The following is a 13,659-nucleotide window of genomic DNA, read 5'->3' as shown; positions in this document are numbered from 1 at the left end:
CCCATCCGGTCAGGACAGTGGATGTTACAACTCCAAAAACTCCCTTATGACTCTTTTGAACTACTTTTTTTATTTTTCAAAATCTGAAAGTACCCAAGGACAACGATGTTGCTGATAATATAAATGAATAAACCAAGATTAGACCAACACAATTGTGAAACTTGTGCAAATATAATTCATAGCAATTAATATAAGGTAGCCAAAGATCTATGTTAGTGATTTGGGTGGAACAAAAACAGCAGGTGGAGCAGAATTAACCGAAGAATATTAGAAGAATATGATAGTGTGATAAGAATATCACTTATACTTAGTTGAAAATATTTCATATTGAGAATCTCAGCTTTAAAATAAATATAGTGGAGTAAGAGTGTAATTATTTCCCTCTCAACTGTAGTGGGGCAAAGTAAAATACTGTATACAAATACTGCAAAACTGTACTTAATAAATGTACTTAGTTACTTGCCCACCTTTGCCTCCAAAGACAAAGTGGCTGAAACACTTTTGGAAAGCGTTGTTAGAAAATGTACAGAATGTAGCTTATAGACTATGTTCACATTGTTACGCTGACATAAAGATAAAAGGTAAAGATCAGCTGAAACATCAATGCATTTTATACTCAAAATAAAGTTAGAGTTGTTGCAAATCGGGATGCACATTCAGACAAATACATGACTGACAACATTCTGTGTCAACACACATTTATTGAAATAATGCCATAAACAGGCAAAACATCATATTGAAGATTTTATTATTAAACAGTTTGTTGAAAATACAGGTTTACACAGACTGTGATTAGAAAATAATAATACAACTACCAGTATTTGGTAATCAAACTGACACGGAACATGAAATAAAAAGAAAGAAAAAGCAGAACATCCTCCCCTGGCGACACCCCGAAGCTCAAAAGAAGTCAGCGACTATGACAAACCAGAGAGACAAATTCATACTTGTGCAACGGGCACACATGCACATTCACACAATCACTGTCAGGTCACATACACTGCCGAGTGCAAATTTGTTCTAGCACATGTATAAACTGAGTCGAGTAAGTAGAATCTGCTTGTGAAATCCCTTTTCAGATTCTGATCTAATGAGAGCCATGGAACACAAACAGCTCAGCATCTCCTCTCCCAACGTCTTCACAATGAAAGACAAGGCAAACAAAATGGGTCTAAAGTAATTGTTAAACAACCATAAGGATGGACTCTAGCAAAAACAACACAGGTTATGTGGACTCGATTATGGACTACCCCAAAGTGTTAGTCCCCCCCCCCCCCCCCCCCCCCCCCCTTTTAACCCATCAGCATTATCATCTGGTTTATCCACTTGATACAAAAATAAACTGTAATTCCCCAAAAAACCCACCCTGGACACCCTCTTGTGCCTATAAATCTGTCTGGGATCAAGTTATACTCCCTGTAGAAACATTTGAACAGGGACTATGCTGTTCCTGACCAATTACTGCCCCGTAATCCTCTTTCCCTTTACCCTTATCCTTATCTTTACCCTTTCCTGGACAAGTCTCACCGTTTGAGAGGCGTTCAAGTGCAGTTTTACCATTGACCTTAAGTGTAGCACAAAGGAACCAACTGCGTTGTCCACCTCAAAGCGCCAAAAAAAAAAAAGATCTGTACAATATTCAGACTAAAGCAAATCCTCACAAATAAGTGAAATGGTTCATAATTGACCCACCACTGTCTGTGTGGCATCCCCCAAAAACATTGCAGCGCTACAGATGACAGTGAGCAAGCAAACTCAAAAGTTTACAGTTATCTGCATATGTGCCACCGTTTCCATTTTAATTCGGTTCCTGCACAATAAGACCCAATGTTTAAACTGATCTACTAGAAACATTAATGTGGGTAGATTTTCATATTATCTCTGAAAGGTTATACTAGCAAAGGGCTCAACAATTTGCAATCCGATTAAATATAGTCAAATCCATGTATAATGGAGGATAATATAGACCAGTGTATAAGACATACTGCTGGGTTGATGCTGGAATTTTGTGTATTTTTACTCAGCATTTAACTCCAAATGATTTTAAATGGGTAATTGTGTATTGCTGTTTGACGGTGCGTTGATCACATCATATAACACTTATATGCTTTGGGGGGGCCCGGCCCTACTCGCTATAAATCCCAAACTGGTCAGGTGCTGTCATTCCATGGTTCTATCTCTTGCCCCTCTTGTTACCAGCAGGGGGCTTCTTGAGCTGGAGAAGGGGGCCTCCTGCGGCAAAGCTTGCAGCCGGTGGATTAGACACGCCAAAGGTGAGACCGGCTGAGGGGTTGATGCCAGGGTTGCTGAAGTTGAAGCCCGAGCTGCTGCTGCTACCAAAACCTAGAAATGCAAAAGTGGGGGTGTAGAAAGTGAGAAAATATAACAAAGATTAGAGACAACCAAAGTAAAGCAGCAACTAAAGCACATCAAAGGAAATACAGGTGATTTTTGCTAAGTCGTGTACAGATTTTGTCCACCTGCTGTAAAAATCCACAGCGTAAAATTGTGGTGTGGCCAAACTGCTCACACACAGCCTACTTACAGAGAGACAGTACACATTGTTTTCAGGCTGAGAATAGCTTCACAACACGTGTCCATCGTCTCATGACATTTGATCAGAGACGTATCACAGATCAGGAGCTGTCTGATCTGTGTGAAGCGGGTATGTACAGTTTGTATGTACCTGCACTTAGACTGCCTCCTGTGGGCTTACTGGTGGTGGAGAAGGCAAAAGAAGACCCCCCAGTCCCTACCCCACCAAATCCTGGCCCACCACCAAAACCTGTAGAAAAAGTGACATTGGAGTCAGTGTGGCCGACACTAGCAACAAATGTTAGGAGCAGTGCCTCTGAAGTACACTCAGGCAGGCATTAGCAAACACATATGCAAAACAAATGCCACAATCTAATCAACAGAGCACTACACACACTTTGACTTCTGACGGGAGACTGCAGAACACATAGGACTCACACTTTGCTGCACAAAGCAAAGGCCAAAGGAAGAAGAATGACTAGACTTGACCAAACACGCCTCCTTGGTGTGCGTTCAGACCATTTGTTGCCACATTGTTACGTGGATTTGCCAGTTGACATAGAAAAGTATGAGCAGGATTTCTGCATTTTTAGCCAATTTTCTCCTCACTAAGGAAATAAATCACTCAAGTTGTTACATGTAAAGAGAGAAACACGGTGATCTGTAGCAAGGCTTTGCTCAGTTTTCTCATGGCGTGAACGCACTTCACTTCCTGCACGAGGAAGAGCAGGGGGGAAATGAATAAAAAAAGAAAACTGCCAAGCGTTGACTGCACCACTCTCCCAAACACACTGCAAACAGAAAGGCTGCTGTGCATTAGAAACTATGAGGCGTTAGTACCTGATAGTATTCAAGGTAAGAGGAAAATAAAATTCAACATTCATGTTTAAAAAAAGATAAGAAAGAAAAAAAATTCAATAAATAAAAGGCAGAGGTAATACCTCCAAGATTAGAAGAGCCCAAGCTAGTGCCCACCGCTGAGGCAAAGGGGTTTCCAAACCCTGCCCCCAAGGGTGCCTGGGTCCCTAAGGCACAGAGAGAAAGCATTTGCTTTACTCATGTGATTTTAATTATTTTTTCTCATGTCGTTGGACAAAAAATGTTGGTACAAACAATCTCCACAACAAGGACACTGTGGATTTTATGACTTGAATTGCTGTCACATAAAAATAACTTTTTCCACTTTGAAATGAGAAAGTTAAACAAATCCCACCTATGCAGTTACTCAATGTGCTATTTTTCAAGTTTCAAAATATTTCATGTGAATAGATAGTATAAAGCTAATCTACAGTTGTATTTGTAAAGAGATTGCAGCAAAGTGACTAATATACAAAATATATAAAACAATATAGCATAATTTGTGAATCAGGCAACAGTGTACTTTTACAAGTGCAGTGCACAAATATACTGCATGTGTGTTATAAATGCTGGTGAACATTTTTAACTATACATTCCAGCTCAACAATACACACTGTGGACAAATGCTGCTAGTTCTTTCACTCAGAAACTTGTCTTTCCTCCTCTATTAAATTTCAAAGTCATCCAATTAGTCTACACTGTTAGACAACTTCACTTGAAAAGAAACAAGGACAAACGTTTCTTTGTTTAAAAACGAATTTATTGTCAATTTAATATGCAATTCCACTTACATAAAACACAAACAGTTTAGAACAAAATTGATTGTTAATTGCTAACTGCTACTGCATTTGACAAGTTTCCAAATTTTCAAGATTTCTCAGAGTGAATGAACTAGCATACACCAAAGAAAATGCCTGACATAATTATTATTGATTATAGCTTAAAGGCACACCATATTATATATTAAATATACTGTATCAACAGGCATTGGTTATATAGGTTTAAACACACTCATCTACAAGTAAAAGCACTCGAGAGTTAGAAAAGAAATGGAAATTTGGCATCTACGGCTGCCTCTCAGTGTAAACTGGTCAAAATAAGAGAAATCCCATGATGCAATGTTACAGTTTGGATGTGGAAGTCAGTGTGGTCAAGTTTCGGGTCGTCCTTCCAAAAGCAAATTGCCTGACCTTGCGATTTGTGTATAAACTCTAACACCAGTGTATTATGAGACATCCTGTAATAACAGCCAAAGTCTTGATGATTAATGGTTGTTTTTTTCCTTTTGTTTTTTAAAACACACAAGCTGCACCTTGGATAAATCTACACATTATTACAGCCTACAAATACTTTTCCTTGTCGGATCAAGTCTGTTAATTGAGGTGACTTGTTAGCAAAGTGTAAATAATCTTGTCCAAGATCACAAACACCTCCCCAAAAAACACAACCTGCAATAATAGTACATCCTGGAAGCCACAGATGGAGAAAAACAGTACAAAAAAAGCCAAAAGATAAGTGTGTGATAAAGAGTCAAAAGGAAACAATTAAGAGAGAAGAACATTCAAAACGGTCCGTAACAGCTAGCCACTCATGACTGGACTCTGTTTTTCTGGATTTTCAACTAAAGGCCAATTTGAGTGAATTGCTGTGCTGAAGCTCAACATCAGTCAGAAAAGCAGAGATAATACAGAATGACTGTGTTTCAGAGTAACTCTAGTTATGTTGAGAACTGTAAGAAAATCGTAGTATTAGTACTGTGGCATCGGGGGGAGGGGGGGGGGGACTCCTTCACTTTTTTCTTTATTATAAAAAAGGTAAATGGGATCATTCCTATTGTTGTAATGGCATTCAAGATAATACAACAGTCAACACTTGCATACATATTACTAACAGATACCTAATGTACATGAATAAGGTAGCTAAAAATCCACTATCACCTTCAAAGTCCCAAAAGCTTTGACAGACCAACTATCACATAGTTTCATAGTTACTATTGTGGCAAGTACAGAGTCCCGTTTTGGAAGACGATATGTTTGAGTGTAAGCTAAACTACACAAAAGTGAAAACTCTGGAAAGCTTTGGAATCCAGTGAACTGGCATCCAGCTCAGTCTAAAACTATATATAATCCTACAAAAGAGTTTAGAGTTAGTTAACAGAGGACTGGGATGTCCAAAGCAGCAGTTTATCAGTTAATTGGGTTCACCAAGCACCACCATAGCTAGCAGCAATACAACAGGTGAGTGCTGGAGAATCAAATGAAAACCAGTTTATATCACAACACTTCAAATCTACATTTCACTGTTTTCACTCTTCTGAGTGTCAAAAATACTGAGCTCTCACTAGTATCTATATCAAACACTGTATTTTCAACATTAAACAGTGGGAAATAAATCCCCATGCAATAAAGAGATACAGACATACACTCTGACCACACTACCCTATTGGTTTTGTTTGGCACTAATGTATCTTACTGGTACAGAAGGACCAGTGTGAGCAGCAAAGATCATTCTTCTCCTCTGAACTACCAAAGAGATTAGGCTCAAAAAGAAAGACTTTCCACACAGTCAGGAAACTTGCCTCGTCAAAGGTCCATATGACATACCTCAACCTCAGATGAAATACCTGAAATGACAACTTGTGAACAGCACTTTTAACTCTGCATTTGACTGAATGTGAAGTGATTCAGCCCTGTTACACTGTCCCTAGCCCTTGGGTGAAATAGCTTAAATCAAGTAACAGTGGTATGGCCTCATACAACTCAACCATCTAAGTACTCACAGTCACACACCAGTCCATTTAGTCCAGTGGGCAATTTTTACAAGTTGATCTGCCATGTGCTAGGTTTAGGTTTATAGTTTAGGTTATTAAATAGACATTTCCAGTGCTGAGTATTTTGCACCTTTTACCTTATGACCATTGAGACACAAACCTGAACAAGCCTTTAGCCTGCACAACCAAGTGCCACAATAACAAGAAAATGGGTTGTAGAAAATATGCCTGAAGTAAGTGCCATCTAGCTGCATGGTTAGTGTTGTTCATGTTCCGATACTGGTCATCCTCCACTATACCATTCCTATCACAGGTCAAGTCACAGCTAACAATAAACTAGAAATAAATATTCAAATAAATATGACAGAGGCCAGAATATTCAATTGTGATTAGGCTTTGAAAAAAATTTAAATACTAGAGAATAGCCACTATTTGGCAAGAGGGATGGGAATTTTACTAAATCTTACTATTATTGGCATTAAACGGCCCTTATGTAACCAAGTGCCCAAATCTATGATCAACAGACTTACAAAGCTGAGTTAAAAATAAGCAGTGTTCTAAAGTTTTGTAGATAGTTGGCATACTCAGAACATGCTGGGTTTCAATCAAGAAATTATCAAAAAACAAACAAAAAGCAACTCAAAAACATCTATAATGGACACCAAGGTATTCTGCACTTTGGCAAGACAAGTTGATCTTACATACTGTGGCAGCAGAGCTTGCTACTATCCTCTAAACATTCTCATTTAAGGGCACCAGTGCCCTTAAACTAAAAGTAAATGTAGACCCCAGTGACAGTAAATTTATTTTTCTAGGCACTGGTTAAGAATTGTGTTGACAAAATATTCCCATCCCTACTCTGCACACACTAAGTCATCAAAACTATTTGAAGGTAACAGATAACAGTTTATGTAGAAGGGAACCAGGAGAAATTTGCAATGAAACCAGACCAAGTGCTTTTCTGTAATATTCTATATGAAAATGTTTATTCGACGCTGTCTTTGCAACACCCCCACCCCCGCGTCCCCCGAAATATAAATATTGCTTTTGTTTCTGAGTCAAGTCTTACCTACACCTTAACTTCACAAAAAATTAAAAAAACAGCAGAAACATGCTAGTATACATAGCTTAGTTTGTTCATTGTAAGTGGGTGCCCTGATATGCCAGGAAAATAGCCTACAAATCAAAGCCTACAAAAAAGGCTGAAATTAACACCTCAGAGATGTGAAAATAACCATCACGGTCCCAAAGTTGTTTCAGATTTAAAATGTTTAATAAAAGTTCACTGTGTGCTGAACTGATTGAAAGAGTGTAGCTTGCTTAGATTTATCAGTAGCGTATATAAGTTCTTTAGGAAAATGTCAATTTGGCAGCACACCACTGAGATCAATCTTGGAGCAAGCAGTATGCGTAATGTCTGATCATACTGTTCAGGCTTCACCTATCTGCTTTGGATACTAATACAGTGTAGTACTGTACTGTACTTTACTGTTGGAAAATGGAAAAAAGCTATATGATTGTTAACATTTAATCACTACAAATGACATTCTTTGATTAGTAAGCAGTGGCTTTTTACAAGCTGATGTAAGCCTTTGACTAAATCTTTTAGAAAATGGTTTGCTTAGCATGTGGGTCTTGGCCTAGACTCGGTCTACTTCTGCCAAGACTGTGAACAAGAGACTCTGCATCAACAGAAGTTCCCTACATGGAAAGACCCCTTGGCAGTTGGACTAAAGAGGAAGTTTGAAAGGTTTGAAATGTATTAACGGATGCACCCAAATCTGACTAATTGTTTAGATAATTTTTGCCAAGTATTTCTAAAAGCACAGCAAATGTCTAATGCTTCTAACCCCATAACATAACCTTCATTGCGTAGGCTCATTTAAACATCCACTGAATAAAACAGTCCCAACTCAAATGGGATTTAGAAATTCTAACTTCAAGAATCAAGTGAATAAAACTGAAATAGCTGGACATGCTCCTCCATTATATCATTCCTTATTTCAATAACGTCAACTCAGTCTCACATAGCTGCTTTAGCATCTCAGAGAGGACAGAGAGAATAAGAGAAATTAGGTGAAAGAATTTGTTATATATCCTTGGTATTAATGAAAGGGTAAATCACATTCTCAAGTGTACAGGCTTGGCACAAACTCTGCCACATACTGGTGTTCATTTCACAGGAACCTCACTCTTGTACTGTAAGGCGCATTAGAGAAACAGTCCAACTCTTGAACAAAGTCATAGACGAGATGGTAAGGCAGCACAAAGTTTTCCTATCAGGGTTTAGTAAGACATTTATCTGATCTCTCTCTCTCTCACTGCCCCTCTTTTAAGCCTCCCTCTTTCACTTGATAAAGTATAAACACAATAGTTTGGCCCCACCTAAGGCTTTTTATGTTTAATTTTTTTTTGTCCATCTCTCTTGCTCTATTTGACCTTTCTGTTCTCAAAATGTCTCAATTGTTAAAGCTAATTCATCCTGTCCTCTCTAAAGATTCTTTACATTTTTCCCCTCCTTCATTCTCTTAAACAAGGTGAAGAGTGGGCGAACTTTCTAGAACTTGTAGGCAGTCAGACCTGGAGTTGGCTGCTGTTGCTGGGTCAGTGTGGCTGCCATTGCAACCGCTGCAGCGTTGGGCACACTGGAGAATGGGGCAGGCCCAGTGGTGACTCGAGGCGTACTCTGCCACTTCCTGCCAGATGTGCGTTTGGACTCAAAGATGTCTGTTGAGTCTTCCAGGAAGGCTCGGCGATAGGAAAGGTATTGGTGCTTTAAGATCTGCAAAACAATGTGCGACAGAGGAAAAGACAGAAAGAAAATGTAACTGACATGATGCCAACAAGTGTAAAACAAAAAAATTACAGTCTGTATTTAAATGTTTTTGCATAAAACTGGAGGTAAGGAACTGACCTTCACATTTTCATGGACCGACTGGAGCTGTGCAGCCTGAGCAACAAATGTCTGATACAACCTCTGCATGGCCAAAGTCAGGTCTGGAACAAAACACACAGACACAATCATCGCTTCAGATTTAGTTTTTTTTCCCCATTACTGCTTAAATTGTTTTAAAACATAACTGTAGTTTGTTTTTTTCTTGCCATTGACAACTCTCTGCACATTCCACAGTCATCAAGTTTTATATGAAGTATAAAGTACATCTATTAATGCCTATAAACAATATTTTTCCTACTTCCCAGAAACAATTATCTTCTCACCCTGAGGAGTGATGTGGGAACCACTGCTTTGCGTTGTGAGGTGGTTCTCCAGTTCTTCTATTTGCTGACGGTACTGCTGCAACTGCACCTCAAACTGCTCCACCAGACTGCGGAAATAGCTGAACACAAAAAAACTAATTTTAAATGTGTCTCTCTTCATTATTTCTACATATAATATTTATGGCCATATAACCCAGCCATACACTCAGACATTTTTGACAATTGAAAAATAAATATATGACAAAGACTTTTTTAGACACTGTGGTATAAAAAGAAAGCCCCCACCATACCCAGCGGGGGGCCTTTTGATCCAAAGCAAACACTGTATCTAGTAGCTTACTTACTCTGATGGAGCAGTGTTCTCATGTTGAAGTCCAGGTGGAGTCTTTTGTGTACGCAGTGCTATATCAGCATTTTTCAGCTCCTTAAGAAGAAAAAAGAAATGTTACATTTCTGTAAAGAAAGATTCTCGGCGTGGTTATCAACCCAAACAGTTACTTTCTCTGACCTTCTAAATCTTTTAAACTCCACTTTAAAAGAACTAGTTTTGTAGTGGGTAATGAGATTTACAATATTGGTTGATTTATTTGTTAAACAGTTCATGACCTTTCTCTGACAATGCACTTATCCCTACATTGAAATCTGTTCAGAACTGTCCAAACTAAAAGAAACTATTGTGCATTTACCTGCGCTGTCTCCAGCTTTAGTTTGTCAATAGCCAGAGCTTGGCGCTGTAGACCACTGGCATTGACAGAGAGAAGCTGTTTAAGGCTCTTGATGTCATCTTGGACTTTGGTAATAGCCTTAGATGACATCCTGCTGATGTCCTCCTCAACTTGTTTCTGTTCCTTCACAAATTTTCTATAAAATGAGGAGGAAGGACCATTGGAAATTATACAGACAACACAAAATATTTTACAGTAATATTTGCATCTCATTATTCCTGAACTATTGATTTCAACAGGCAATCTGCATGGGGGAAAACCCTGAATACACTGAATTTTATTTAATTTGGAATTCACGCAATAACTGTAAGTGATAACTGTATTACTATGATTCTTAATATGTTTATAAGACACAACTAAAAAGAGTCATATGTCTTTAGGGACAATATTACTACTGATAAAGAAGGTTAACATCATTGCATCTTTAAACAAATATGACACTATTCACCCTTCACTGGCAGTGCATGAACTACATGTACACATACACCACTTACTGGAAATTCTCCACATCCTGACAAATGACAGGCGGTAGGTTCTCATCTTTTAAAGCTTTACTGTCCCTGTGAGAGAAATAAAAGTGTGTTATACATAGTTACTACAAATTGAATAGTGCTTATGCGTTAGGCACATATTAACAGGATAAGAAGCCTCTAACTAGCTCATAGTGAGCCTTTTATTCTTGTACAAGCATTTTCAGAACCAGTTGCAAGCTGGTTAGCAAGACATACTGTGCATTAGCTCCAGAAGATGTGTCACTCTTATTATCAGAGGAAGTGCTGAAGTCAACTCCACCTAGGCCGATACTGGGGGCAGGGGCCGATGACACTGCCGTGGATGTAGCCAACAGAGAACCAAGTGTTAGCCCACCTCCTCCAAGAGTGGCCTGACCCAAACCTGCAACACAAAGTAAATGGTATAAGAATGTAACATTAAAGACTGAGAACTATTTCTCTAATTCAATCCTCAGTGAAGATGCTTAGGTTAATTAATTGCTGGTGTAACAATTTAAAACCATCATTGTGAAATAAAAATGATGATGCTATTTAAAAGTCACAACTACGTTATCAACCAACTTTACCAAAATACAAAAACATTTAATTAACATAGGTTTTCACCATTAAATTGGAGACTTCTAGCTTTTCCTTTGCATACAGTTATTAAATGTATAATAATAATTTTATCTTACTTGTAGAAGCAGTGCTTGAGAAGAGACTCCCTCCTAGTGATGGGACAGTTGACGCTGCTGTGGTGGTTGTTGTGGCACCAAGACCAAGGGTGAAGCCTGTACCTGCAGGCTGCTGTGAAGCTGTGGATGTCAGGACAGAACCAAATGTTAAACCAGCCCCTGCAGGGACTGACAAAGAAGGGGCAGTGGTGGTAGGGAGGGAGAAGGGTGTTGCTGAGGCGGTGGGTTTGTTGAAGGCCAAGCTAAAGCCGGTGGAGGAAGGTCTAGTAGCTGGGGTACCTGACAGAAAGCAGAAATCAGAATCAATCAGTTAGAATTCTTTGGCTTTAACGTAACAAGATCTTACTTCAAAATGGTCCCAAAAGTCAAACATACCTAACGTAAGGCCTGTAGTGGGTGCAGCTGAAAGAAAACAACAACACAACATGAGATAAGATGACAGCTGGCAGACATGTTGATTACACAAGACTTTGATTATGTTTGCTAGTGGGTTGGTTTTATATTTGTGAGACATTACTTGAGGCAGGTGTGTTGAAAGAGAATCCTCCACCAGGTTTCTGACCAAAGAGATTGCCCCCTAGTCCAAGGGACGGGGTGGTGCTGGTAGTAGAAGCAGGGGTGGCAGGGGCTGTACCCAGAGCAGTCCCAAAAGAGAAGCCACCAGTACCGGCCGCAGGTGCACTGAAAAAGCAAAACAAAGTACATTCACTCACAAGATCATACAGTAATACAAACGTCCTACAACTCAGTTGTAGTCACCTTATTTGTTTATTTATTAACAATAAATGTTATGTGTGCTTGAATTAATCAGATAATAATGTAAACGAAATAAGAACACAATTGTTGCTTTACACAGCTGAGTTCCACGTGCCCAAAAGACTAGAGATTAGTTTACATATTATTATTATATTTACACTGGATGGATGAAAAATGAAAACTGTGATACGTACAGTCAATGTCACGCTACTTTAGATACTCAGCGTGCAGAACTTTACACGCTAAATAACACTTACTCGGTTTAGTTTATTAGACCAACCGACTCTTGTAAGGCTAGTATGTCTTGCAACTGTAAATATCTTTCATGAAAACGCAGAAAGACTCTAAACTTAGTCAAGTTTTGCGTTGGTTAACGTTACCAGCTAACAACAGGTTAACTCCGGCTATGCTAACGCTAGCTATGACGGCTATTTGAAATGTGTCCTTACCTAGATGCGGCCCCAAACGCGAATCCCCCGCCCGTATTGGTGGAACCAAGAGTCCCCGATCCAAAGTTAAAGCCAGACATGTTTATTTTAAAAAAGGCACACATTTAACTCTAATTGGCAATTAGGACTTCACCCATTCATGAAGACACTCGGCACGCAACGCAGCATTACAGCTAACACGCTAGTTAGCTTTGAAAGATACCCACGCGGGGGCCAACTCCAGTCTTCCTTTACAAAAAACTAAAGATCACCCCTTTTCCAACTACCATACCATTAGGTACAGCCAACTGTTTCACCTACTATAGCTTTGTTTACAAAAGTAAACCCCTCCAAACATCCAAGATAAACTCTCAGTCGGTGCTACTTTTCATTTGCCCGCCTGGTATTTCCCGAATGGTGCTGCATTTCGGGTAATCGTTCGTTCAACTACATTGACCATCATCCCTTTCGCTGATTCAGCGTCACTTGACGTACTGTGATGACCCCCACCCATTGATTTTATAAAAGTACTTAAACACAGTAAAACGACGCGTAATCAATCGCATCTGTTTACCTTTCAATGAGAGAAGATAAATAAACAACCTAATAAACGAGTTTAATGTCACAGGTTTCAATTATTGCCTGTTCACAAAAGAGTATTTAAATCTTTAATTTAAGAATGTGACATTGAGTTAGAAGGATCAATACATTTATAAGACCATTTAAGTCAGTTCATATTTTGTATTGTACACGATGAAAACGTTTTGATAAAAAAAAAAAACCGTCAAATCAATGCACAGATTTCAATTTGTTATTTCAAGTAAGTAGTCACCAGTGCTCATAGGAGATATCTAAAATAATTAGCCTTAGAAATAGCGTTAAAGATATTTTCTAAATTGCTTGTGTGAGAGACGTAGCTTTATTCTTTATTCTAAAACCCAGACCGCTAAGAAAGCACACAAATGATCTTTTTATAAAGAAGTGGTCACCACCACCTTCAGTTTCCGTCGTCGTTTACGCGATCAACCCGTTGCACGTCGTAGCGGTCGTTCGAGAGTCTCCCTTTTTAAAAGGCCTTCAAGATGGATGCCTTTTTTACAGGACCGATTCCGGGTCATGAAATATGTGGGAATTGTTTGGAACGCTGGTGAAGGAAATTATTATCTTGACAAAAGACTAAAA

General features: G+C 38.9%; 1 protein-coding gene across 3 annotated transcripts; it reads right to left on the bottom strand.

Moving 5' to 3' along the window:
• Positions 1 to 1,618: 1,618 nt before the first annotated feature.
• On the bottom strand, positions 1,619 to 12,894 carry nup58 (nucleoporin 58). 3 transcript variants are annotated; one of them, XM_026362491.1, is made up of 14 exons: positions 12,499 to 12,894; positions 11,811 to 11,974; positions 11,669 to 11,695; positions 11,294 to 11,572; positions 10,836 to 11,001; positions 10,602 to 10,667; positions 10,069 to 10,243; positions 9,727 to 9,806; positions 9,383 to 9,501; positions 9,078 to 9,160; positions 8,744 to 8,945; positions 3,477 to 3,560; positions 2,687 to 2,785; positions 1,619 to 2,343 (listed from the first exon to the last, which is right to left on the bottom strand). In XM_026362491.1, exons 1-14 carry the CDS (start codon positions 12,600 to 12,602, stop codon positions 2,174 to 2,176), a joined length of 1,818 nt encoding a protein of 605 aa, XP_026218276.1. In that variant the 5' UTR covers positions 12,603 to 12,894; the 3' UTR covers positions 1,619 to 2,173. The 3 variants fall into 3 exon arrangements, with proteins under 3 accessions (XP_026218276.1, XP_026218277.1, XP_026218278.1); XM_026362492.1 differs by lacking the exon at positions 3,477 to 3,560; XM_026362493.1 differs by lacking the exons at positions 2,687 to 2,785; positions 3,477 to 3,560.
• Positions 12,895 to 13,659: the final 765 nt, after the last annotated feature.

This window comes from Anabas testudineus, chromosome 2 (assembly GCF_900324465.2).
Source record: "Anabas testudineus chromosome 2, fAnaTes1.2, whole genome shotgun sequence".
NCBI classification, from domain to species: Eukaryota; Metazoa; Chordata; class Actinopteri; order Anabantiformes; family Anabantidae; genus Anabas; species Anabas testudineus.
The sequence above is the reverse complement of the archived record's forward strand: the minus strand, read 5'-3'. Positions and strand labels throughout refer to the sequence as shown.